Genomic DNA, 26305 nt, shown 5'->3' with positions numbered 1-26305 from the left:
GAATAGATGTGGACCTCCTTCTTGAGTCGTGTGTCATTTATTGTTCATTGAGTGTATCATTTTTTAAATGTCTTGCGCTCCTCTGTGTTTAGCCTAATGCTGCTCAACCAAACTACCCCCTAATGGAGCACTTTGGTATTGCATAGTAAGCCCGTGACCTCTCATAAGGGAACCCCAGGAGTCTTTGCACGGCATATCAGATTTTTGCTGTATCGCATAAAGAGCCAGCTTCCAACACTGTCCCTAGAATGATAATCATTTTTCCTCTTTTCAAATTCCTTTTCTCTTCCCTTTAAGAAACCTGAGATGGGAGGGGAGGAGCTACGACACCAACCAAGATGGCCGGATAGTCTCCCGGCTCTGCTGACCTCCGTCCTATGCTTCACTATCCTGTTGATAATCCTGTTCACCTGAACCGGATCAGTGTGGGTGATCCGACCCACACTCCAGTGGTGTAATCCCAGAGTTTTTCCGCCGTCGTGGAACGAAGATACGTCGAAGATCGTACTGAGGCCTAACCCACCTGGGAGGCCGGGATCTCTAGTGCTGGCTCAGCCGGGTCCGAGTTGAACAACAGGCTGCCGAGTGCGGTTGGGTCCGGCCTCCGGTTCACTCAGACTTTTTTCGATTGTTTTGCTACCATCAGCTGCCTGGTGCCCTACAGCAGATGAGGTGACGAGTGACGCACGGTACTGTGTTGCGGGGGTCCCTGACCGGGGGTCCGGCATTCACACCGCCGATCCCCCCGGGTCGGTACCTCGCTGCGTACCACTGCTCGCTGACCGCCATTCCCTCCTAGCTTATTCCTGCTCCGCCTCATCTTGCCCCGGAGAAGGCGCCTCTCCGTGGGCACCACCATGCCTGAGGACAGAAGAAGTTTAACGGAGCAGGTTTGACCTAGCCCGTCTTTGCTGACGGTGCTGGAGGCACTTATGGCGCTTCAGGGCACTATCAAAGCCCGGACTCGCGGCTTGTTGTCTGCGATGGAGACCGTCATGCCATGCTTGAGACCGGACCCTGACTCGACGCTTGTGACCCGGCAGCCAGCCCACTTTGCAATGGATGCTTCGGAGGTGCATTTAGACCCGGCGGTGGAAACAGTGTTTGCCCCTAGTGTGATGGATTTACCGGACCGGAATGTGCCTGGACACCCAATTGAACCGTTGGAACCTTCGATTTTGCACCCCTTGGAACATTTTCATGCCGTCCCCATTGAGGAATCATCTACTTTGTACCATATGCTGTCTTTGACTGTGTCGATTCCCCTCCTCCACCGGTCTTTCAATATGGCGGATGGGATGAAGCTCGGCCTCGGAGACGGGGAGGGGCGACAGTGGTACCAGAAACCTACATCTGTGCGCTCCTGTTCTGTCGACTTTTGTGACATTGTGTGTAAAGGACTTCCCTTAATTCCCGACCTCAGTACATTTGATCGAAGGGGCCAGGGTTGAGTTTCTTGTCTCGGTTTCTCGTTGTGGGATTGTGGTTGACGGGATTGATTTATTGACCTAACGGAATCCGGGGCAGGGTTGGCTGTGGTGGGGGAAGGAGACTGGGAGTCCGTAGTATTATGCCCTCCTCCGATTTCCCCTCTTGAGTGGGGTTTCTGTTCCTTTCTTTTCTTCCCTTTTCTCCTATATTTCGGGCTCTGGTTGCTGGGCGACAGGCATGCTGCGTGGGGGGTGGCCGTAGTCATCTGCAGGGGTGGATGGTGGGGGGGCGTGGGGGTGGCTATTTCGTTTTTTATCTTTGTTCTATGGCCTCTTTTTCTTCTTCTCTTCTCTTTCTTTTTCTTTTCCAGGTTAGTGTAGTGGGTTCGGCTTTCTTTATATCCTTATCTCTACAATTGTGCCTTGACCTCTCCGGGGCTTTGGTGCTGTGGGGCTGACAATAACGATGGTTTAGATATTAATAATATGCTGTTTTATCCTGATGTCGCATGTCTTAACGCCGTTGATTTCCATGGTAGCGAATTTGTTATGGACACATCGTATTTCTGTTCGCCCCCTTTCTTGTGATCGGAGACACTGTGTGACACCTGATCCTTTCTATTTTATATTGGAAAATGAAAACCTCCTATCCTGTTTCCGCATTGAACTGCATTCACAACCGCTGCGCTTGGTAATTTGAGCTACTATGCTCCCCAGGGACAATTACTCTGAAATTGGTTGTGATACTGTACTGAACTGCTTAGCGGCCAGCCCTGGGGGTTGTAGGCCCGGTTTGTATTTGAGTGCAAATGTTAAATAAAGGTTTTAAAAAAAAAAAAGACACCTTAGATGTTACAATTTGTGATCTAATGTTTACCTCTACTTAATTTCTGTCTCAGCTTAAGTTAACAAAAGATGTAAGTTTGTACTCTGTATTTTGCAAGGTACTATGATTCAGCATACATGCAATATCTTTTTGTATTGTTGTTTAGATTAATGAGCCATTGATACAAAAATACCGCTGCTAAGCTATACACATCCTCTGAATCTAAAACGGTTAATGCCGTAAAACAAATTACCTTTAAATATTTTTGTAAATTGAATAGTTAAAAGAAAATACTACCTCAAATATGCTCTTGCATGCACTCATAGGATAACAATAGGCAAAAAAATGCAAAATCAATCAGAGTTGGTAACTACGCACCTGTGAAGGTCTCAAGGCGCTAGGGGGGAGGGTGGGGTGGCTCCATATCAAGGTGGTACTAATGAAAGGACATTGCAGATCACTGGTCAGTTTCACAGGAAGGTCTAATTGCCGACATGTCCGCAGTCAGAGCCCTTTGAAACATTTATTAATGGCCAATCTGATTTCCCAACATAAATATTGATTTGTGACTCTAACTCTTCAAGGTCCACCGATCTTGATGCAAGGTAATAACTTGTATCTTCCTTCTTATTTGCCCTAACTTTTCTCCCCTTAGCTGCCAGTTTTACCTTAGACTCCCTTTTTAGGTCTCGGCTAGAAACGCGCGAAGCACGTTCTCGCCAGAGAACTATAGCTGCCGGCTCAGCCGACAACGATTGGAATGTGGCTACAAGACCTGGCCACGCGCGCTGCATTCTCTATGGCAGCGTCGGATTTCGACCCGCGCCTTCGGATTGGGTCGCGCGCGTGAGCTTGTAACGTAGACCGCTCACGCGCATGACCCAATCCCAAGGCGCGCGTCGGATTCCGACGCTGCCATGCTTCTGAATGCTGCGCGCCTTGTAGGTTTCGGTTTTTATATATGTAAATACCTTATTGTCAAAGGTTCCATCCCATTAATGGAAAATGCAACTGATGCGTAATCCTGCTGCCGACATTCGCAGTTTTGTTGCCCTGCTCATAGTGCACCGGACCTTCTCACTCCAGATTCTACCCTCCCTGCACTCCAGTGGGCAGCAGGGTCACACACTACCCGCACACGTTTGTTTCCGTCTCGCAGACACGATTCCGCTCCTCGCAGCAGCTGTGGAGGTGGGGGGAGGGCACAGCTGGATCCCACAGAAGCACGACCGGCACCAGGGAGTTTTCTAATTATTCCATATCCAGGGCGGCGATAAGTGACGCGCGTAGCAGCCAAAAGGGACCCAGGAGTCAAGCTGTGCTGCGCTCCCCCTTTATCCCGATGACACCCCGTATATGCAATACACAGTCTTCACTGGCACAAGTCTCAATAGCGTTAGTACTTTTCTTCAGGTTGTTTCCTGAAAATTCCGAATTTTAATTAAGCGTCTTCAGCTTCTGGTGACACGAAGAGACACGTAGACCCCTCGGGGGCGGAGGTCGCAATAAAGAGAATAAAAGCACCATACGTTTGTATTGTCCGCACATAAACTTGGCCGACTCTGCTTAACCTTATATACACATACCAGTCTCGGAAGTATGAAAGTCTGAGTCAGTCCTCCCGAGAATCAAACTTACGGCTTGCATGGTACCACTCCACACCCGCACACCGTCTCTGCTGAGCGATTGTGTTTCTGGTTCACTGTGGAAGTGCCACGCAACAATAAACCATATTGAAAATCTCAAAACGGTCTGCACGTGAATGCTTTGAAAACATTGATATTTTTACCTCAATGGTATGTATGTAGTACGTTCTCACGAAAAGACCCATTCATTCAAAAGCAAGCATGTGGCATTGTAACGAAACACACCTTAGCATTGTACACAAACACCCAGGACAATTGGCTTCCATCAGTCCACTGCAACCGTTAGGAGTACTTACCCCCGATGATAAATATAAAGTGTCCGACTACCAAACTGACTTTAGACCCTTTCAGTTTTTACACAGTGGATGACGAAACTACTGCAGTCCTATCACAAGAACAAGAGGCCCTGGGCAGACCGCATTACAAGCTGTTGCCTTACTTCCTGTCCCATCACTTGTACTGCTGCGGCAAATTGCCTGTTTATAATCTCTTGGGCACTGTGACATAGCAGATAAATCAATACAAACCATGAGAGAGCAGCAGCGTTTAACCACCGGCTACGAAAGGACTGTAGACTTTGGTACCAGCAGGGAAGAAAGGAAGGAAACCTTTAGAGCACAGAGACGCGTGTGGAATCGACAACCCCAAAGACGACCTGGATATACCAGCAAAGGAACACACTCAATCAGAGCAGACATTCCTTCTGCGCCTATGCTGCAAAGACCAAGGAATCAGTGTTCTGTTCAAACAGAGAATAAACACAAAGGTTGGATAATGAAAAACAAATCTCGACAAGCAGACCAATCTGTTAGCATAAGCAACAGCTAACCATTCACAAACAATGTTTATATACCAATTGCAAATAAAAAAATAAATTCATGCAAAGCATTGTCATTTACAATGCCAGTAACTCAAACTTTAATGCTGCGAGACCTATTGCATTGCAAACGCTTGTTTCTTTCATTGGTTGTGTAAGGTTGATATCACTGAAGATAAAGTAATGTTAAAAACAAAAAAATGAATCTGGTTTAACAAACTTACAATAGAATATGCTTGAATTCTCGGTATGTCTGCAACAGAAAAAACAATACAAATGATTTGGTTTAAAGAAAAGAGAGAAACTTATAAATGTGTTTTTGAAGGCTTAATGTAACTTCATCCCTTTGTTTCATCCCTCTCCAAATACAAGGCGTAAATCAGTGTAGTTAATTTAACCCTTTCGCTGCGGCGGCTATTCCGCCGCAGCGCTATCAAATTGTGTGATCCTATGCAGATAGCTTCACGCCTTTTGCCTTTAAACAGGCTCAGCACTAGGCTTCAGTGCATTAAGCACATCCCTTAACACAATGGTTCCCGAAATGCTACAGATGCTGCAATCGATGGCAGCTTATATGACATAGAGGGCAAGTTGGTGTTTTGTCAAGGGATTGCACCGTTTCTGAACCCAAATATAATATACAAATATTAACTATTTAAATTAAAAAGTGTAATCTTATTTTTGAAGTCCACTGTGGTTACTGCAGCCAGATCAAAATGCTCCTTTCTTTCTCTTCTCAGCAAGAAACAGCTTGGAATAGAAAAGCTGGCACCAGCATATAGATCCAAGTAGGGCAACAACCACTGTTGGCAAAGCTATGCCTAAAGGGGCAGAGCTGCAAAGCACATTGCCAACTCAGTGTTCTCATAGCAGCCTCTCTTGAAGCTGTCCCAGTGTTTTGTGGGTATTAAATGAAGTGACATTTTGTGTTATTGAGCCTACTTTTTTCACTCTTTTTTCACATCAATTTTAATCATTTCAGAATTGGGTGCCCACTATGGATTCAACAGCATTCATTTATGCTCAAGTATTCACAGACGTTCCATTTAACTCTGCAGCTCCTCCTTTTGGATCTGCTCAATCAACATAATTTAGTTTGTCAAATTTGACTACAGATATTTCACTGGCAGGCGTACTAACTGGATGATGAATTGCACAGTTATCTTTACCTGAAATAAATAGGTAACAAAACCTCAATGGTGGAGAAGAATAACACACAAGACCAATGATGAACCTTTTGCCTTAGGTGTATGCAAAGAAGAAATTGTGATTGGGTTGCCCTCGATCCTGATACCTGATTCGGAGCAGCTATTTATGCTTTAGCTGTTCATGTGTGCTGCATATTGGAGAACAGGCTTGAGGAAACAAATCTTTCTTTTGATAAATAACTTTTTTTGTATTGTATATACAGGCTCTGAGTTTGGATATAGTGAGAGTATCGAGTCGACTGGAAGACCTGGAGAAGGAGCTGTCTGAAAAGAATGGGCAGTTACGCAATGGCAGTGCCCATGACCAGCTGCAAATCCGACAGGAGATTGAAAATCTGAGGCAAGAGAAGGAACTGCTCCTAAAACAAAGAGTTGAGATTGATGATAAGCTGAGACAAGGCACACTTCTCACTCCTGAGGTAATCAAACGGATCACCCCTTATTATTTCACTTGTTAGATTTGGTTTGCAATGCTATGAAGGCCGTGATATGAGCACAAGCCTATACATTTTAAAGCAGCACCAAGGCTTTAAATAGTATAATGGGAAAAAAGGGAAAAATAAATGTTAATTTCTTTGTTTTAAAAGAAATAAATCTTACACCCGCACAGTTCAAAATTGTGTTGCCATTGTAAAATGGAAGAAGACATTTTGTACTTCTTTCATTTAAATTTGGGGTTAAATGCTGTTTAACCAGAACTGCCAAAAGGCATTTATCCATGTGAAGAATGCTTAAGTCAGCACACCGTTTTGACTGTAGACCCGTTGTCAAGACCCTTTAATTTTCTAAGATACCTCATCACCACTGAACCGTTGCTCTAAAAAGTAAATATTTTCTTTCTACATTATCAATATTTTACTTTCTTTAACAGATGCTGTATTTTCATCCAGATGTTTTTTCTTTACTCTGCCAATTTTATATTTTGTATCAATCATGTTTTTTTTATTAATTATTACTTATTTAAAATTGATTCTGAGAGACTTCACAGTCTGACTAAGTCATATTTTAAAGTGCTATTTTAAACACTTTTGTTACTAATGGATTGTGTGTAGTGCAAATCTCCTTTTGGAATTTTGATGCCTGGCTATGCAGTTCCTCCCTCAAACATTAAATATTTAACTTTTTCACTTATTTTGTATAAGTTATAATCTTCCAGTTGCATCCACCTTGTGTCATGAAGGCAACCGTTTGTTTGGGGGCCATAAATGTGGAACTTACCCCTGCACAAAGGAAAGGTATATGGAATTGTTGCAAGCCTGTGCACACGTCAATATAGCCTTCTAGCCCGACGTAGCGGGCTATACCAGCTATCATAGGCCTGCTCCAGCGTTAAAGGCCCAAGCCTTGGGGGTGGCATAATAGGGAGTGTTCCCACCCCAAGGAAGAGACCCATTGGTCCCGACCTCTACCTACCTGTAACGCCCCTAAATTTAGTATTTAGGGGCAACCCTGAATCTTGCCTCCTCAGACAAAAAGAGAGATGAAGGACCGAAGAAGCCGTGCTGAACTAAGTTGAGGAGGATGCCCCCTGACTTGGCCCAAGGCCTACTGGCCTATCCCCACCTTGAACCTGATCCAGCAAAATCCCGCTATGTTCTTTAGCCAGCGGCCCCTTAGAACCCGGAGGACTTACCCTGCCTTCCCAAACCAAGACTTTGTCTCCCGTGCGCACCGGATTTGCTCACCCACAGACTCTTGCTCCAGCCAAATCTGCGCGTCTGCACCACTCTGCACCTGACGCCTACGGCCCTAGTTCGAGTGGCCCAACAACATGAGGAGGTCTCCCTAGCGAACCTGACATGAGATCTGGCCTTGAATCTCCAATTATGCCTGCAACCACTTTCTAGAGGATCTTCGTGACCGGAGCTGGTCAGAAAAAATCCAAGGCCTAAAGACACCCCTGCACTCAACATCCCACAGCCCTGGGTGGCCCAACCAACGATGTCCCAGCATCCACAGGCATTCCAACTTAGCTCTCCAATCTGTAGTCGCCTCGAGAAGATCTTAGTCCCCGAGCCTGCAGTGTTTGTTGCAACCAGGGGATCCACCATTGAGATCAACAGGGCATCCGATGCCAAACCAGCACCCTGCACCCGGCTGCCCCTCTGCCGGTGTGAGTGCACCTTGTGTACTAACTCGGATCCCCCTTTGCCCTGGGCCTACCACCAGGAGCTTTGCTCCCACAACCTCATGAGCAGCCACAAACCTGAGGCCCTGATTACCTATTCGATAACATTAGACCTCAGCACTCTGCACCCAGCTGCCCTAGTGCAGCTGAGGGTGCTTTGAGAGTGCATCCTTGACCCTGGGGGAACCCTGGTTCCAACCCCAGAAACCCAACTCCCACACCCAAGTACTTACATGTGAACTGATGTTCGAGGCATGTGAGCTGTAGATCACATGCTTTGCATACTCCTGCCATCTGCTGTTTGGTCTGGATGTTTGCAAGTTGTTTTTCTTCGAAGAAGTCTTTTCCAGTCACGAGGTAGGTGACTCCTCCTTTTGGTGATAGCTAGGGCATCGACTCCATTGTTAGATTTGTGGAGTTGGTTTGTATGGAACTCCAAGAACCTCCAAATATACAAAAACTGATGTATGACCTTTTTTCTAGTAAGTGTCCAAGTGTGATCTCTAGGCATATCACACTGAGTAGAAAAAGTAATCTAAAAAGTAAACTGCACAGTAATCAAAAATAATCTAACAGTAATTTCAACTTCATTCAAAGTGTTTACAAACCTGTAACAATGTCCTTTTCATTCAGCTTGCTTGTATTATTCAACCTGCCTTGAAAAGTACCATTTGCACTTATCTGTGCCAGGCTTGCTTGGTTGTAGAAATAAATACAGTTAAATATTAATTTTTATACAGACAAATTGGTCTGAGTTCAGTCTTTGAGTGTGTGATATAATTTCTTGATTGAGTGTGTAAAATAAAGGTTTAACACTACCCTCAGATAAAGCCTTACTGCTCACCCACACTACCACAAATAGAGCGTAAGATATTATCTAATTTTACCTCTGCCTACCTTTAGGGTTCAGCTGGATTCTGTGCACACTATACCTTACTTTGGTATAGTATATACAGAGCCAGCTTCCTACATTGGTGGATCATTGGTGGGATAGACCACTTTGCATTTGTTGGACTGATTTGGTCAACACCTGATCACGCAACAGAACTCCTAAATTGTCTTTAGAAATTCTGATTTTTGAATTCGACGAATTTTTCCAAATTGCTAAGTCTTGTTAGGGCCTTGGTTAATTCCCTTTAGAATTTTAGAAAAATAAAAGCTCACTTTAGTTAGGGGTAAGAGGGTTTCGAAGTTTTCTTTTAGAATGTTTCGTAACAAGAACCCATCTGTTAGTGAAGATAACGACACAGAAAACCTAGTTGAGGAGCTACACCTCACCCCTTATCTTCACTCAGAATTAAGGGAGTTAAGGTCTCTACGTAAACTTAAACATGCTAAAATGAGGTCCCATCCCTCCAAACAAAAGCTCCAGGAGCTGTTGGTAGGGTATGCTAAGGATCATCCCTCTGAGGTTGGTGAAGAAAATGGAGGGGATGAGGATACCTTCTAACCCCTCTACCCACCCCCCCACTTCATAGGGATAAAAGGGCCTCAAGAATACACCTCTCAGAACCTAGAGCCCACACAGTTTGCTCAGGTGCTTCTGAGGACATTGAGGACTGCCTCAAGGACAAGACAAACCTCATAGTAAGGTTGGCTAAAAGATTAGACCCAGAGACCAGACTCCTGGCTCTAGAAAAAGAAAGATCAGAGATGGGCCTAGCACCCATCAATGGTGGCAGCCTAATACATTGAGTCAGAGAGCAATCTTATGATCCCAAAATCCCCAAAGGGTTCTGCCCCTAACTTTGAGGATGGTGATGATATCTCCAAGTGGCTAACAGCTTTTCGGAGGGCTTGTGAAGCCTGAAAAGTGATGAAAGCTCACGGGGTGGCACTCCTGTGGGAACTGTTCTCGGGTAAGTGCAGGGACAAACTTCTGACCCTTAGTAGGACAGAAGCAGAGTCCTATGAACTCGTGAAGGGTACTCTGATTGATTGAGGGATTTGGACTCACTACTGGGTGGTATAGGATTAGATTCAGGGGAGCTCAGAAACCCCAGTCAGCCCTGTGTGGAATTTGTAGACTACCCAATGAAAACACTAGGTGGCTGGTTGACTGGAGGTAAAGTGCAAGATTATGATGGTGTTTATAATTTGTTTATGTAAGAAAACATTTTAAGTAATTGCATTGATGAAAATTTGAATCAGTATCTGGTAGACCTAGGTCCAATTTCTCCCCAGGAATTGGGAAAGAAATCGGACCACCGGATCAAGACAAGGGTGACCAGGACATCCACTGGGGGTGACCAAAAGAAAGGGTTTACAAAACCTACCCAGAGGAAAGACTTTAAGCATCCTAAAGATAAATGTATGGAGTCCCAGGTAGCCCCCCAAAAAACCTGTCCAGGAGGGTGGGACCAAAGACACCTCACAAACTAAAACTGGGTACCAAGGTAAGAGTTGGGATCCAAACAAGGTATGGTGTAACAACTGTCAAATAACAGGACACCACACCAAGGTCCCTAGCTGTCCTAAAAATACAGCCCAGAGTGTAGCTCCAGGGGTTGTCGGTGTAGCTTTGGAGGGTAGTTCCTCAGATGAGGAAGTCCAATTCGCCTTCAACTGGAAGATGGGGCTGAAAGGTAAGTTGGAGATTCCAGAGGGGAGTAGACACTTCCACCACCTACTGGTGAATAGAATCCCAGCAGCTGCCCTGAGAGATACCTGTGCCACCACACTGTGCCAGTATGTCCCAGTTCAAACAAAAAGACTAAGGGCTAGCCCAGTGGAGATCCCGGTTAGGCCTTGTGGCTCCAGTGCCCCTAGAAATAGCTGGGTCCCTTAGTTAGAGAAAGGTTGTAGTCAATAAAGACCTCCCCCTTGATTCCCTCCTTGGGAATGACCACCCAGAGGTTGGTCTGAGCCAAAGAGAGGTACTGGTCCAGTACCAGACCTCATCCAAGGAATCTGAAGAAGATGAACCTGCAGTTAGTACAGATAAGCCCCAAAAGAAAATGAAGAGACAGAGTAGGAAAGGTGGACAACTGTTAGCCACAGCTCCAGTGGGTCATGGAGATTCTATCCCAGTAAGGGAGAACTCCAAAATTGGCACTGGTGAAGTCCTGCCTAGCCAGTCAGACAACTGTCCAGCCTAAGATGGTGGCCCCTCAGCGTACAGAACAGAGAGTGGAAGAAGGGTGTTCACTACTACGTGTTGTGGCCCCATACCCTAAAACAGCAGCCAGGCCACCAGAACCCAAAGACGCCTGTAAGATAGCCACTTCACCTACCAGTGAAGAGCTAAATGTGTGGTTCTGAGCACTAACAGCTGTCAGTAGCCTCTGCTGGGTGTTAGCCTTCATGGCAGCAGTGTCCTTGGCATGGTGGCCTAGCCCCCTGCCAAATAGCAAGTTAGGCCCCCTGACCCTGTTGGTCATGGTTGGGTTTCTCAAGCTGTGGGTAACCTCTGTAGGTAAGCTGGGTTTTGCCCTAGCTAATTTAGAATTTGCAGAGAGAGGCACCTCTGAACCCAAACTAAAAATATACTAAAGAGCTAGGAAAGGAGCATTGGGGATTAGGTCCTGAAACTGTTAAGGTAGGCCAGCTCCCGAAAGGGACTGACCTGGCTAGAAAAATGTAAGGCACAGTAGGCCCTGCAACTTTCAAACCACTTCCTCTACTCTTCCTCGCCTGAAAGACTAGGAAGACTCTCCCAGGTTTGACTCGGTCTCCTGGCCTTTGGGCTAGGGGGGCTTGTGTCGGAGGCTGGGTTTGTTTTGCAGTAACCACCCCACTTTTTGCCAGACTACTGATGCACTTTGACTTGATGTGCCCTGGGTCCCTGCCAATCAGGATCCCAGGGCATGTGTTCTTTCCCGAAACTGTACCTTGTACCCCCAATTGGGGCTTCTCTGGCCACATGTCAGTCCCTTGTACAAGATACCGTGGGTACCAAGGGCACTGTGGCCTGGGAAGACCTCTAATGGCTGCAGCACTTATTGTGCCGTCCTTAGAGGCCCTGTACGTTTACACACACACACACAAACACACACAGTCATTACATGCTGCGGGCTTTGGTGCAGAACAAAGTGAAGAGTCGACATGGCACACATTCCTGTGTGCCATGTCTACAACCCACTGTCCTGGCAGAGGTCAGCCACCCCTCTAGCTGGGTGCACTATACCCATGTTGAGGATACAAGTGCATGAGCCCTGCACCCCTACAGTGTCTAGACCAATTCTTAGACATTGTAAGTGCAGTGATGCCATCAAGAGTATATGATGCTGGGAGTTTGTCTTTACCAACTCCACAGCACCATAATGGCTTTACTGAAAACTGGCAAGTTTGGTATCAAACTCCTCAGCACATTAAACCCACGCTGATGTAAGTGTGGGATTTAATGAAAAATGCACTCAGAGGGCATCTTAGAGATGACCTCTTATAAACGACCAGCCTATGGTGGGTTACCTGATGGTACACACCAGCCTATCGCCACAAGACATGTTTCTGGACCCTTCGCTCCCTGATTCCAGATACAAAGCCTTTCCTGGGCAGAGGTGGTCACACCTCCCCAGGCCAAGAAGAGCCATCTATGTCCAGGGAGCTTCAAAGGCCTTGCCGCCTTTGTAATGTGACCCCCATTCTCTCCTGCTATCGGGAGGAGGCCCACTTCCTGTCTCCCCTCCTTTTCGGCTGGAAGACAGGCGGGAACAATTAGCACTGCCCAGAGGTGTGCCCACCTCTGCCAACCCCACCCCTCAGGTTAGGGAGGCAAGGTGAAGACCACTCTTCAGTGTCCACCACCTTGTAGATGGCAGGCACTTTCCAATCATTCCCTCACGTGGGATGCGCACTCTAAGGGTGTGGACACCCTAAGGTCAGTAGCCCATTGGCTACTGACCTCGAGACACCTAAAACGCCCCCTAAATACTGTATTTAGGGGGCAGCCCATAACCAAGAAGACAGATTACCACAACCTATGAAGAAGAAGGGTGAAAGAAGATGCCCAGCAGAGGAGACTGCAGAGAAGAACTGACTTGGCCCCAGCCCTACCGGACCATCTGTAGGTTCCAGAGATCAGATCTCCTGTTAACAGCTGCTCTGTTCAAAATAAACTCCCAAGACTGACTCCGAGTTAGAGTGCCGGTCCCCAGCTAGGTCCCCCAGCGTTCCAGAGTCTGAGACCACTGTGCGTTGACCCCCTCTAGGACTCCCCGACGTCACTTGCAGCCTCTGCACAGAGACGCCACTCCAACCGCGAGTGGTCCAGTAATGTGGAATATGACCTCAAAAGACACCCCTGCATCCAGCCGCCCTGCGCCCTGAAGGAGAGAACCTGAGGTGGTTCCTCCCAGAAGTCTTTCTGGACCGAGCCTGCAGCCAAAATCTAAACCTGCAACTCCCATTGAAAATAGGGCACCCAACGTCAAAACAGCACCCTGCACCCGTCCACACCTGTGCTGCTGTGGGTGCACCTTTTGCGCTAAACTAAATCCCCCTTTGCTCTGAGCTTAAGTTCACGAGCTCTGCTCCCACAACCTTGGGGCCCGCTCGTGAGCAGTGCCAACCCTGACACCCTCTATCCCCCATTGGATAACACTGGGCCTCAGCACTGTGCACCCGGCTGCCCTAGTGCCGCTGAGAGTGTTCTGAGAGTGCATCCTCGACCCTGGGGGAACCCGGGTTCTAACCCTAGAATACCAACTCCTACAACCACTTACCTGTAAACCGATAACTTCATTTCCTCCCATAGGATTGCATTGACTACTTTTCTTTGAGCTGCAGCACACGCCACAATAGAAAAGAAACACATTTAAAACATCCCTGTTTTATGTTGCAGGCACCATTCGTGTCCTGCCACATGGTGCAGGGATGTTTAGGGACCCCATAGCGGAGGGTAAGAGGGCCCTGCTAGGGTCCCTGAAGTTACTTTCCACTTGCCTTTTTAATGGCGGGTGAGCCGCCCTGAAAGGGCAGTGGGAAAGGGACATTGTAATCCCTACGGCAGTGTCTGAGCAGGCACCACCCTCATTGTGTGGATTACTGACCCTCTGACGAGCCAACGGGCTCCTTGAGCCCATTGGAAGCTTGGCAGGCGGTCCCTCTGCCAGTTGCCTTCGCCCACCGCATCCTAATACGTTGGGAAGAACGTAGAGGTTGATGTTGGTGGGTCTGCCACTGATGAGCCGTCGGTGTCTGACTCGCCATCATCGAAGCAGCATTATAACTGAAGTATCAGACCACAAATTTTCCATGGTGGCCCAAAGGTTTGACCTTTTTTACTATGCCTAATGCACATGTGAGGTCTATCAAAGCAAGGTGGATACACATTTTATTTTGTCTCGTGTACTTTGCAACAAGGAGTGTTAAATTCAGGGTCTGCTTCATTGCGCCCAGGCGGAACTCAAACTGAACTGCAGATACTGTGTGTTTCTGCTACCCAACTTTCAAGTTTGGCTAGTATAACTCTACAATTTTTACAGAGCTATTCAGCAAAGAGATTGGGCGATAGCAGTGTGGTTGACCTTTATCACCTTTCTTGAAAATGGGGACTATAATCACCACCTGCCAAGTTTTAACTATGAGACCAACTATACCGGACCTCAAAAGTACGTAATTAAATGTCCCAAGAATTGTGGGAGGGATTTATAAATATCAGATTAAATCCTACCCGAACCCGGGGCTTTGTCAGATGGACTACTTAATATGGCCTGGGTAATATCTGTGAGGGGAGCGCCTCCAGTCAGTCGAAGAGCCAGGTCTAGAGGGTCTTATCTGAAGATGTGCAGGGAGGGGGCGCGTCTGATGTTGATCAAAAACTCGTTCCAGTTCTTGGCTGCGATGTAGAAGGTTCTCCAAACCACCTCCTCCCCTTCAACCCCCCCCCCCCCCCAGTCCCTCCTTTACCCTGTTCTTGCTCTGCAGATGTGCAGGGGTTCGTCGAGGACGACCGAGGTTGGCGGATCAGAGTTTCCTCTTTGGCACTTGGAAGGGGATTCTGTCATTGAAATTCTCTGGTCTTGTGTAGTGGAGGAATTTGTAGGCATGGGTATCTTGAAAGTTACTCTTTTCTCGACCCTGTCCATTTATGGCCTCTAAATAGTTTTCCAAAGATGATCACTCATTTTTGCCAATCAGTGTGTGGTGGACCAGCTGTCATCAGGAACAGAGGTGGGAGGAATGATAGCATCCAATTCTGTGCAGTTAATTCAAATAAAAAGCAACGGTATGACTGTCACTGTACAGTAGCGACTAATCTTAAACTTTGTTATAATCTTGATTAGAACTGTACTTCAGTAGTTCTTAATGTAAGGAAATAACCCAAATGTAGCAAAGCATTACAACCTGCAGAACACACATCCTTTTTTAATGGCAATTTAGGATGTTGCAAGGTGCTTTCCTCAAATGTGAAAATTTGCTGAAATAATCCACACATGTTAGGAAAGCTTTGCAGCCAGTTTGTGTCAACTGAGGACATTGTTAAGGTGATTTCCTCAAATAGGAACACTTCTGTCAAAAACACACCTCCAGAAGATAAGATTAAGTCCTTTCTGTAAGCAGTGCATTCTGTCCCTCTACTGTCTTTGACAAGGTAAGTACTGAGTTATAACAGGGTTAAGGGGAGGCAGTCGAAGTGGTGGACTAGGGGCTGTAGAGAAGAGGGTTATCTGTGCAGTATGCGAAATTCTACAATATTCGCCCTCAAGCAAAACCATAAGTGAGGCACTTTCAAACATGTGGATGGAAGTATTCTTTAGCATTCAACTTCAACGCTCAGTGTGCTCGCACCCTGGCATGCTTCACTCTCCCAGTATTGGAAACTTCCAGATATGCGATCCTTGACTACTTCATTTGAACTTTAGAGTATACCTTTTATTGTGGCCACATTCCAGTCTCTCAAGTTGGGTCTGAATGGTCACTGCAGTCTCGCGCTGGGGCTCTCTCACAGACTGATACAGTTAATAAAATCCAGTCACAAGCTTATTAAAATATCTCCACATGTAAGCAGACCACTATCATAATATAGAGGTTCAGCAGTGCCTTCAATGCATAACAAAGGGCATGGCTCATTTATTTTATTAGCTTATTTTGTAGTTGTTACACACTAATCATTTTTTAAGATGAGTTCTTTTTACTTTGTTTGATTTCTTTCTAATCCTTTTGTGAACTTGCTTCATTATCCCTGTAGGTGGGATCAGCTGGCCTCTAGTTTCGCGGAGTGTTTGCCTGCATGTTTTTCTTTTTGTTCTTAGGTTAAAAGCCGGTTTGGGCATTGCATGGCAACTTTAAGCTATGCCTACTTACTGGCTCATTTATTGCAACTCTGTTTACCGATTTAAGGACACTGTGCGCATGGTCATGCAGAGAACACACTTAAGCCCATCTGCACCAGTTGTCACAACTGTGGGACACAGCCATGCTGGCAGTTACCCCAAAGACAAGCTGGTTAGTTTGAGAAGTGGCAGTTTAACACACTATTCTCAAATGGAACTTTTATCTCTTAGCCCTGGTAAGAATATTTCATCATATTACAGCACAGCTGTGCCCATATTTACTTTAATCAGCCCATGATGCCTCTGCTTACCCCAGTATTGGACTTTCATAGATTTCCATGCTTTGTATCATTCCCCGTCGTCGGAATGGGAGCCTCAGTAAAAAGAAAATACCATAGCAGTAGGTACAAAAGACGAACCTAGGCCTAGGCCTCATCTCATTTTGTAGCCTATCCGCCTCTTTTTGTAAAAGCGACCAAAAAAGTTGCAACAACCAATCTGAATAGCCTCACCCCATAGAACCCTCCTGAGAGAGCCTCATAGCCTCAGATTTGCTACCGCACGTTGTGCTTAAGGAGTCTCTACTGAGCTCTGCTCAGATTTCTCTTCAGTTTTGGAATTTTTTCAATTTCTTCAACTCTACTATGTCTGATAAGGAGAAGAAGGCGTTATTTAGAGCTTGTGCTACCTGTTCAAAGAAGAGGCTGTTCGTTGAGGACAAGCATAAAGACTGTTTTTACTGCTTGTACCCAGATCACAAGGCCACAGATGGTAAGATCTGCAGAACATTCTCTACGAAGACCTTGAGAGACAGGGAAGGCCGGTTGTTTACTTGGTTGCAGAAAATGAAATCACGTAAGGAAGTTCTGTCATCCGACAGTGAGGATTCTTCCTCAGCTGCGTCCTCCAGAAGATCCAAGAAAAGTGGTAGGTCCTCCCCTTCAACAGCTACTGAGCCCCCTGTTAAAGCCTTACAAAAGACCTCTGATAGGTCTGAAAGGCCCAGTCCAAACAATCTCCTCACCGAGGTGTAAAGGAGAGGCTGGGACGGACTGAAAAGCCTTTCTATTGCTTCTCCACCATCTGAAAAGGTGAAGGGATTCTAGAAACTTTCTGCTATCCCACAGGAAGGAAAATCGGAGAAGAAACCACGTCCGTCGACGACGAAAACATCTGGTACGTCGACAACTTCCAAAAAGGATTTGAGTTTAGTTACAGCTCCGCCGACTGGCCCGTTGATGGCAGCTTCGTCGACGGTGGATGCATTGATATCTTCGTCTACGTTTAAGGTACCTGTTCCCTGCTCGTCGACAATGGTGTTTACATCTTCGACGTTGACAATAATGACATCGAAGATAGCGTCGACGGCAGCGACGACAAGGACGACGTCGACGACGACAGCTATGATGACTCTGACGACGAGCTCGTCGACAACATCGTCGACGATCATTCCTATGTCGATGAGGTCCATCTCTCCGTCGACGGTCCCATCGACGTTTCCGTCGACAACGATTTCGCCGACATTTCCGTCGACGACGACGTCGACGATTCAAAGGGTCCGCATCTCTATGTAGAGGCAGCAAATCACTCCAGAGATGACATCCCCTCGCCGTGTAACACCCTTACCTCCAACTTTGCTTCTTGAGGAGGAGTCTGATGATGATGAGGATGGTCCTTATGGGGATGCTTATAGCCCATCCGAACTACAAGTGAAATATCAGGATTCGGACTCTGATGAATACTACACGGAAGAACGCCATTTTGTTAAGCAAGAGAGGCCTCCGTAACAATCTCGTCAGGATATGGTAGCAATGCCGTCCTCTCTTAAACGGACTTGCAGATGATGCTACAAGACTACAGGAAAAGGTTTCCGTCACAAGCCTCGAACCAGCAAGAGCAGCCTCCTCCTCCATCTATTTCTACTGCTACTCCAGTTGCAGTGACACCTCAGGTTTCTCGAGTTTCAGATGCAGAACCAAGAGAAAGCCATCAGGGGGTTGTGACTATCCAGGATGATAATGACTCATCTGATGAAGATCATTAAGTGGATCCATCCCATGACCCGGATAAAGACTGGGACAAGGATGTTATTCAAGATCCAGCTTCACCAGTGCCGGATACTGCTACCTCCCCTCCAGCAGACATTGGAGGTTTCCATAATCTTATGGAGAGGGCGTCCAGGAGGTTTAGCCTCCCTATTACAACGGTGCAGTCAGACTGTTTCCTTTACAATTTCAAGGAGCCTTATAGAAAATCCATCCGCTCAATACCAATAATTGAACATGTGTGGTTGGAAGGTACTAAGGTTGTAATGTAGTTCCTATATTCCCAATAGGCTCTGCGCATTGGAATAACAATAGTTTAGACGTACGACTGAGGCCGACTAGGTCTCTATTGAATATGTTAGACTTAATTGTGTGTGCCAGCTAGCTCCGAGGTCACTAGAAACTTTCTCGAGTAAACAAGGTGTTTAGCTTTCCTGAATAGACAAGAAGGGATTAGCTTCTGACCACCGCATAAACATGACAACTTTGCTCCCTCCAGAATAAGGAGTATATCCCAGAGCCGCGGAAACAATAGATAGCTATTTTACTCAGTCACTCGTGCATGCTTCGTTTCACCAGAAATGCAGAGAAATAGAGAGACAGGCGTTTTCAATAAAAGGGTTATTTATTGAGCAGTCTTCTTTCTCATGCAAGAGAAATGAATTGCCACAATTGCAATACTTGTCATGAAGTAAAGTGCGTACAGTAAAAGGAGTATTATGAAATAATACTGTAAAAGCATTTATATGCTTTCCAAGCCATAAGATACTTAAAATGGATAAAATACATACAATGATAAAATAATGACTAAACGTACTCAACTGGTGTTTCTAAGATACAGCTACCCCAGTGTACCTAACCTAAGCCTAGTACGTGGGAAGGAGTAGATGAGTTACAGTTTTTGCCAAGAATATGAATCAAGAATTCTCAATGGGTCTAATCAGCTCCGTACCTTAGGTATAGAATGAAGGAGGTCTTGTATCTCGCTCTCAGGACTCGATCTCCCAGCAACCCGCAAGGGTGACCGAAAAACACTGGAGCTGGATTTCTCGGCAGGAGAAAAACAGCATCTCTCTCAGTGCGTCAACAGGGTGCGTCAGCTTCCTTCGGCATTCGTATCAGCAGGCATCGGGCAAGTAGATAGCCGATCTGCTCCAAACCACTGTGTGTTGCTTAAGGCAGATGCTGGTATATTTACACCTGGAAGGTGCTGAGTTTCAGGACTCTCAGGAGTTCTAGGACAAATCAAAACAGAAGCAGGGGGAATTCCCAGGCTGCTGGAGGCTTGGTTTGTTTAAGAACGCGTTGTGCTTTCTAGGAGTCTATGGAAGTAGCTTTGCCGTATTTGGACTGCATTGGCTATGACTTAATATGGATATGATTATTAGGCCTTGATAAGGATATGATTTGTTATAACCACATAAGGGCATAAATCGGGAATGTCTTAATTAGGGTCCTAGATACATTCACAACAAGGTGATGCAGAATCCAGCTACAGTCATCCCTGTTCTTCCCCAGCTGGAGAAGAAATCTAAAGCTCCAGAAAGCAGTCCCGCTTGCCTAACTGGTCAACCGAAGCCGGACTCAGTTATTTCGAAGGCAGCGCAAAGTAAGTCCAAAAATCCATCAGCGCCCCTTACGACACCACTAGATAAAGAAGGGAGACGCCTGGACAATGTGGGGAAAAGGTTCTCCTCTATGTCTAGCCTTCTGGTTCGAGCTGCTAATGCTCTTGCTATCTAGATATGATCGCCAGATGTGGTGCGATTTATCCCCGTTTGTTGACCAACTTCCAGATAGTGCAAGAGAAGAGGCCAGGAAGATACTAGTGGAAGGAGAGTGTTCATCTTCAGAGGTGATATTGTGCTATGGACATAGCAACTACCGCTTTCCGAGCTCTAGCGGGTTCAGCAGTTTTAAGGCGTCAAGGTTGGCTTCGGGCAACCTGGTTTCGCCAAGAGGTTCAAAATAAGATCTTGGACTTACCTCATGACGGAGAAATGCTTTTTGGAAAGCATATAGATGATGCCCTTCAGGACATCAAGAAGGACACAGACACGGCAAGGTCCTTGGGGACATTGCAATACCGTAAATTTCCTTTCAGGGGTGCGAAAGGGAGAGGTTTTTAATCGTACAGAGGTGGCAATCAACAACGCTTCTCTTCGTACTCACAGTCCTCTCAGTCATACAAGCCCCAATACTCGCAGCGCCAAGGTCAATCAGCCTCTTTCTCTCGACCACCATCAAGAGGGCGACAGGGACATCAGGGAAGCGATACTTCTAAAAGACAATAGCGGCTTCATGGCTCTGTCTACTTTTCCTTCCCCTCTAGTAACATCAGTGGGGGGCAGGATATCAGATTATCTCCACAACTAGAAAATTATTACATCGGATCGGTGGGTCCTCAACATCATTCAATTCGGCCACACACTGGAGTTTCAGAAATTGCCCCCATCCACAGCTCCTCGCGCCACTGAAGCAAAACCCCTAAATCTTTTACATTTCGAAGTTCAACAACTGCTCATCAAAGGAGCTATAGAATCAGTTCCTCAGACCCAACGCGGGAAAGGATTCTATTCCAGGCTTTTCCTGTTTCGCAAGACAGAAGAAAAGTGGCGCCCAATTCTAGACCTGAGAGAGCTCAACACCTATCTCATAAAACTGTCTTTTCGGATGGTTTCTCTCCAGGATATATTGCGTCTCCTAAATCCTGGCAATTATATGGCAACTCTGGACCTAGAGGACGCATATTTTCATGTTCCTGTTCATCCGGCCCACAGGAGGTATCTTCTCTTCACAGTAGCCAAGAGCCATTTTCAGTTCAGAGTCCGACCTGTCGGACTAAGATCTTCACCGCAGATATTTACAAAGGTACTGGCACCAGTGGCGGCTTTTCTCAGAAGACAGTCTCTGCAGGTGTTTCCCTACCTGGACGACTGGCTGATAAAAGCTCCATCCTCTCAAACAGCTTCAAAAGCATTCGAGGATTGTATTCAACTTTTCAGTCATCTGGGTCTAGGTCTAAACAGAAGCACGTCTGTCCTTGGTCCGTCCAGGTCGGCAAGATTTCTGGGTGCCATTCTGGATACTACTCATTGCAAAGCTTCCCCTTCAGAGAAGAGAAAGAACAAACTTATACTTTCTGCCAACCGATTTCAAAGGAAACTAATTATTTCAGTACGTCAGTACAAGTCCCTTCTAGGGTCGATGTCATCTTGCATTGCATTGATTCCGCACTGCAGGCTTCTCATGCGTCCTCTGCAGGAACAACTGGACATGAAATGGTGTCAAGCAGAGTGGTCCTTCGAGGACAGGATAAAGATTACTCCTATCATGAAGAAAGCAGTCAGGTGGTGGAACATAGCAAGCAATATCGAGGAAGGTTTCTCCTTCATGGTTCCTCCCTCTATTAGTTCTGACCACAGACGCCTCTCTGGAAGGCTGGGGAGCGACGATACAGGATCTTCAAGTGAGCGAACACTGGTTTCCAGAGCTTCGCACATTTCACATCAACCTACTGGAGCTGCGAGCAATTTGTTTGGCTCTACAAGCTTTCCTTCCAAAGATTCAGGGTTCTACAGTCCTGGTGCATACAGACAACACGACGGCCATGAGCTATGTGAACAAGCAGGGCGGAACAAAATCCAAACTTCTTTCAAGGGAGGCGCAGGAAATCTGGGAATGGGCTATCCGTCACCAGATTTCTCTCTTAGCAGAATATCTTCCAGGTTCCCTCAATGTGGAAGCGGATTCATTGAGCCGCCTAAGGTCGGTCTCCCACGAATGGGAATTGGATGAGAGAACTCTCGAAAAGATATTCTCTCGTTGGGGCACTCCTCTCATAGACCTGTTCGCAACCCCAGAGAACAAGAAATGCCAACTCTACGCAAGCAGGTATCTCCATCGAGGGTCGTTGGGGAATGCCCTTTCGATAGCCTGGTCAAGCGCATTTCTTTACGCCTTTCCACCAATTCCTTTGATACCAAGGATACGGAGGAAACTCAAGACAGAACCCTGCACCATGATTTTAATAGCCCCAGCTTGGCCCCTGCTAGTTTTGGTACACAGAGCTCCTCCTTCTGTCAGGTCAACAGGTTCTCCTACGTCCGATTCCTACCCTGCTGACGATGTTCAAGGGCCAAGTGATACATCCGGACCCAATCTCTCTGCAATTGACAGCTTGGCTCCTGAACACCAGGAGTTCAGTGCTTTAGATATTCCTCAAGATTGCAAGGACATTTTAGCCCAAGCTCGGGCTCCTAGTACAAACAGGACTTATCGAGCAAGATGGAAGCGTTTTTGTACATGGTGCCAAAAGGAAAATCTTCACCCTTTTACTTCAGCTCCTCATAAGATCTTACCGTACATATTGTCTTTGGCCAAGTTAGGTCTTCAACACTCTTCCATTAAAGTGCATCTGGCAGCGATCTCGAGGTTCAGACGAACAACCTCTGGACCTTCTCTTTGGTCAGCGAGAGTGATCAGGCAATTCCTGAAAGGTCTATTCAGAGCTTTTCCTCCAGTGAGACCTCCTCCTCCGATTTGGCAACTCAACCTGGTCCTAGCCCACCTCATGAGGGCTCCATTTGAACCAATCCATAAAGCTGACATGAAGTTTGTGTCATGGAAAATTGCTTTTCTTCTGGCGATAACCTCAGCTAGAAGGGTTGGGGAACTTCAAGCTCTCACGATTGTTGAACCTTTCTTACAGTTCAAAAAGGAAACTTTGATTTTACGGACAAATCCAAAAGTCCCTTTGGATTTTCACCTAAAGAAGCCTATAGTGCTAAAGTCTTACTTTCCTCGACCTTCATCTCTGGCGGAGAGGTCTCTCCACACTTTGGATGTCCAATGATGCTTAAAGTTCTATCTTCAACGTACAAAAGAATTCAGGAAGACATTGCAGCTTTTTGTCGCTTTTGGCGCCCCAAGAAAAGGTTTGCCCTTGTCAAAGCAGGGGATATCACATTGGATTGACAGCACAATTCTTTTCTGTCATCAAGCGTCAGGGAAGCCGCTGAAAGGACGGATCAAAGGTCATTCTACGAGATTAGTGTCGTCATCTACGGCTCTGTTCTCTGGTGTGCCTATCAAGGACATTTGTAGGGCAGCGACATGGAGCAGTGCCCATTGATTCTCGAAACACTACTGTTTGGATTCCTCCACGAAGAGTGACACAGCAGTCGGACAAGCGATCCTGAGTCCAGTGAGCGGTGAGCTTTCCCTTCTATCCCTCCTTCCTTTATTGCACATTTTGTATTTGATAATATTGCCTATCAATTGTTACAAAGAGTTTTGACTATCTATGATAATACTTGTACTGTTTTATGCTGATATGCATAGGACAAAATGTGCATTTGTTGTTTACTGCTAGCTACTCTGATACAAAGCATGGGAATCAAAGAAAGTCCAATACTGGGGCTAGAAAACAAGTTACTTACCTGTAACTTTGGTTCCCCAGTAATGGTACTTTCATAGATTCCCATGCGCCCACCCTCCTCCCCTGGGAAAGCTCAGCCTTCAGCAGAAGTGGTTACTGTTACACAACGGCTACGAAAATCTGAGGCTCTGAGGCTCTCTCAAGAGGGTTCTATGGGGTGAGGCTATTCTGATTGGTTGTTACAACTTTTTTGGTCTCTTTTACAAAAAGAGGCGGATAGGCTACAAAATGAGATGAGGCCTAGGCCTAGGTTTCTCTTTTGTACCTACTGCTATGGTATTTTCTTTTTACCAAGGCTCCCATTCCGACGACGGGGAATGATACAAAGCATGGGAATCTATGAAAGTACCAATACTGGGGAACCAAAGTTACAGGTAAGTAACTTGTTTTCTTCTACAGCCAAGGAATGGCTTCTTTACTTTAAAAATATCATGTTGCTGCTCTTTACTTGTTGTGCATTTTGTGCACCAACCTAAAAAGGAAATTCACAATATTGTATCTCATGGCAAGTTGGAAATATTTTCTTAACTGAAACATGACTTCAAAATTTCAAGAGTCGATTGAACCACTTGTGCAAGTGGTGGAATCGTGATTAAGTGTGAAAATTATATCATACTGTTTATTACTTCCATTCCTACCACTTCTTTAGTGGAACTCTTGATGGTGCAAGTTAGTTTCCATGCAGCCTGCACCAAGTCAATTTATTTAGTCCATCATCCCACCCTCCCGCCCCAAGCAAGAACTCTAAGTTTCATACTGCTCTTCTGGAGTGTTATTCTCCTTAAATGTTAAAGCTTCTGCTTGGGTGAATTTAACTTAAGGACAGACTGTCCAAACCACAGTATTTAGTAATCTTTACTGGAAGCTTCTGTCGCGTCAAAGAAAGGTTTGCGCTTCTCGATTCCAGCGCTCGTCCTGGCCGTCTGGCCCAACTGCACATTGGGCCTTTAGCTCATGGAAAGAACACCCTTCAAGAAGTGCCCTCAGTAAACTAATTTCCCCACACTGATCTACATGAGGTGTGCAATCTGTGCTTCTCCCCAGAGCACAAGAGTCGAGATTGCCAGGCCTGCGCTTCGTTCCAAGAAAACTATCAGAGACCGTCGTGCTCGAATAGTCATGACACAGTCCTCTTCATCGACACCAGATCTCATCATAGACGAGGCTCCAATCGATCTAGAGTCCGAAGAACAATAGCAGGATGACGTCGTTTCTGAAGCAGAGGATTCAACTTCCAGAGCGTACAAGCGTCAACATTGTTCACACCCCCATTCCGGGCCAGGCTTCTGTTCCACCTCCACTGGGTCCAGGTGCACACAAACAAAAACTTCTGACGACCCGCCTTCCGGCTCGGCAACGAAGAATCCTAAAAAGCCTCTAGACGACTCTGGTTCTAGTCAGCCTGTCGGTCCCGGCAAGCAAAAGGTCCTTAAACCAAAACTAACTCCAGCACCGAGGCAACCCTCAGTACCAAAACCGGTCGAGCCGAAAACAAGCTCAGTACCGAAAGTAGTTCTTAAGTCTATCGAACCAAAGCCAACTCCGGTACCGGAACAAGTTGACCCAAAGTCCACTTCGGCACCGAAAGTTGTCGACTCGAAACGTGCTTCGGAACCGATAATTCCGGATCCGAAAGCATCAGATCCGAACAAGAGTCACGACACCAAGAAAGATTCTGACCACAAGTCTTCGGAGCCAAAACCAAAATCTGCTCCAAAGACTATAAATGACACTGCAAGACCTTCTAAGCAACTCTGCCCCAAACAAGACAAGTTGGTGCCACAGAAGAGCTATTTTGCCCAGATCCAAAACAAGACTCTTCCTATTCATCCAAAAACTGGACATATAATTACAGTTCCAGAAAAAAAGGAAGCTGGACCCTCCCAAAATACCTCCATTCCTCTCAAAAAACATGCTCAAACTTCCTCCATAAGAATTCCTTCACCACTGCCAAAGCTACCACTGGACATTTCTCCGGCACACTCACCATCCACCATGCACAGCCCTGCACCAGCGGAGGATGATGAGGATGAGGATAATTATTCAGAGGGGGTAGAAAATTAGCAACCCTTAGCTGACACAGACAATATTCCTGGCCCATCAGATGATCCCTGGGAAGATTATAACGCGCCAGATGTCCCAGATCTGCCACAAGATATGGCCATCTCCTCCAGATGACACTATAGGGTTTACACAACTCATTCATAGGGCAGCCACCTTTCATGGGGTAGATTTACACACTGATCCAGTAGAGGAAAACTTCCTTATGGATACTTTACTACAGTCGCATAAAACCACAGCCACATTACCAATGCTTAAGGGAGTGGTAAAACACGCACCAGAGATATTGAAAGATCCCGTCAGAGCCAGAGTGATTAATCGCAGATTAGAAAAGAAGTATAAAGCAGCTCCAACTGACCCAGCATACATCAAAGGCCAGTTGCCATTAGACTCATTAGTAGTCTCAAACGCTAGGAAAAGAGCTAACTCGCAGACAACAGGGGATGCTCCACCCCCTGATAAGGAGTCCAAACTTTTAGATGCTTCTG

The 26305-nt window shown here is 46.2% G+C and overlaps 1 protein-coding gene across 1 annotated transcript in view; it reads left to right on the top strand.

Annotated features, from left to right (window-relative positions):
• KIF7 (kinesin family member 7) overlaps window positions 1–26305 on the top strand; it is a 262334-nt gene that overhangs the window by 164121 nt on the left and 71908 nt on the right. The window contains exon 14 of the mRNA XM_086958140.1: window positions 6131–6346. Coding sequence (XP_086814266.1) covers window positions 6131–6346 — 216 coding nt within the window. The remainder of the gene's footprint in view (window positions 1–6130; window positions 6347–26305) is intronic.

Source organism: Lissotriton vulgaris, chromosome 2_1, assembly GCF_964263255.1.
Source record: "Lissotriton vulgaris chromosome 2_1, aLisVul1.2, whole genome shotgun sequence".
NCBI lineage: Eukaryota > Metazoa > Chordata > Amphibia > Caudata > Salamandridae > Lissotriton > Lissotriton vulgaris.
Note: the sequence above shows the minus strand (reverse complement) of the source record. Positions and strands in the feature narration are given on the sequence as shown.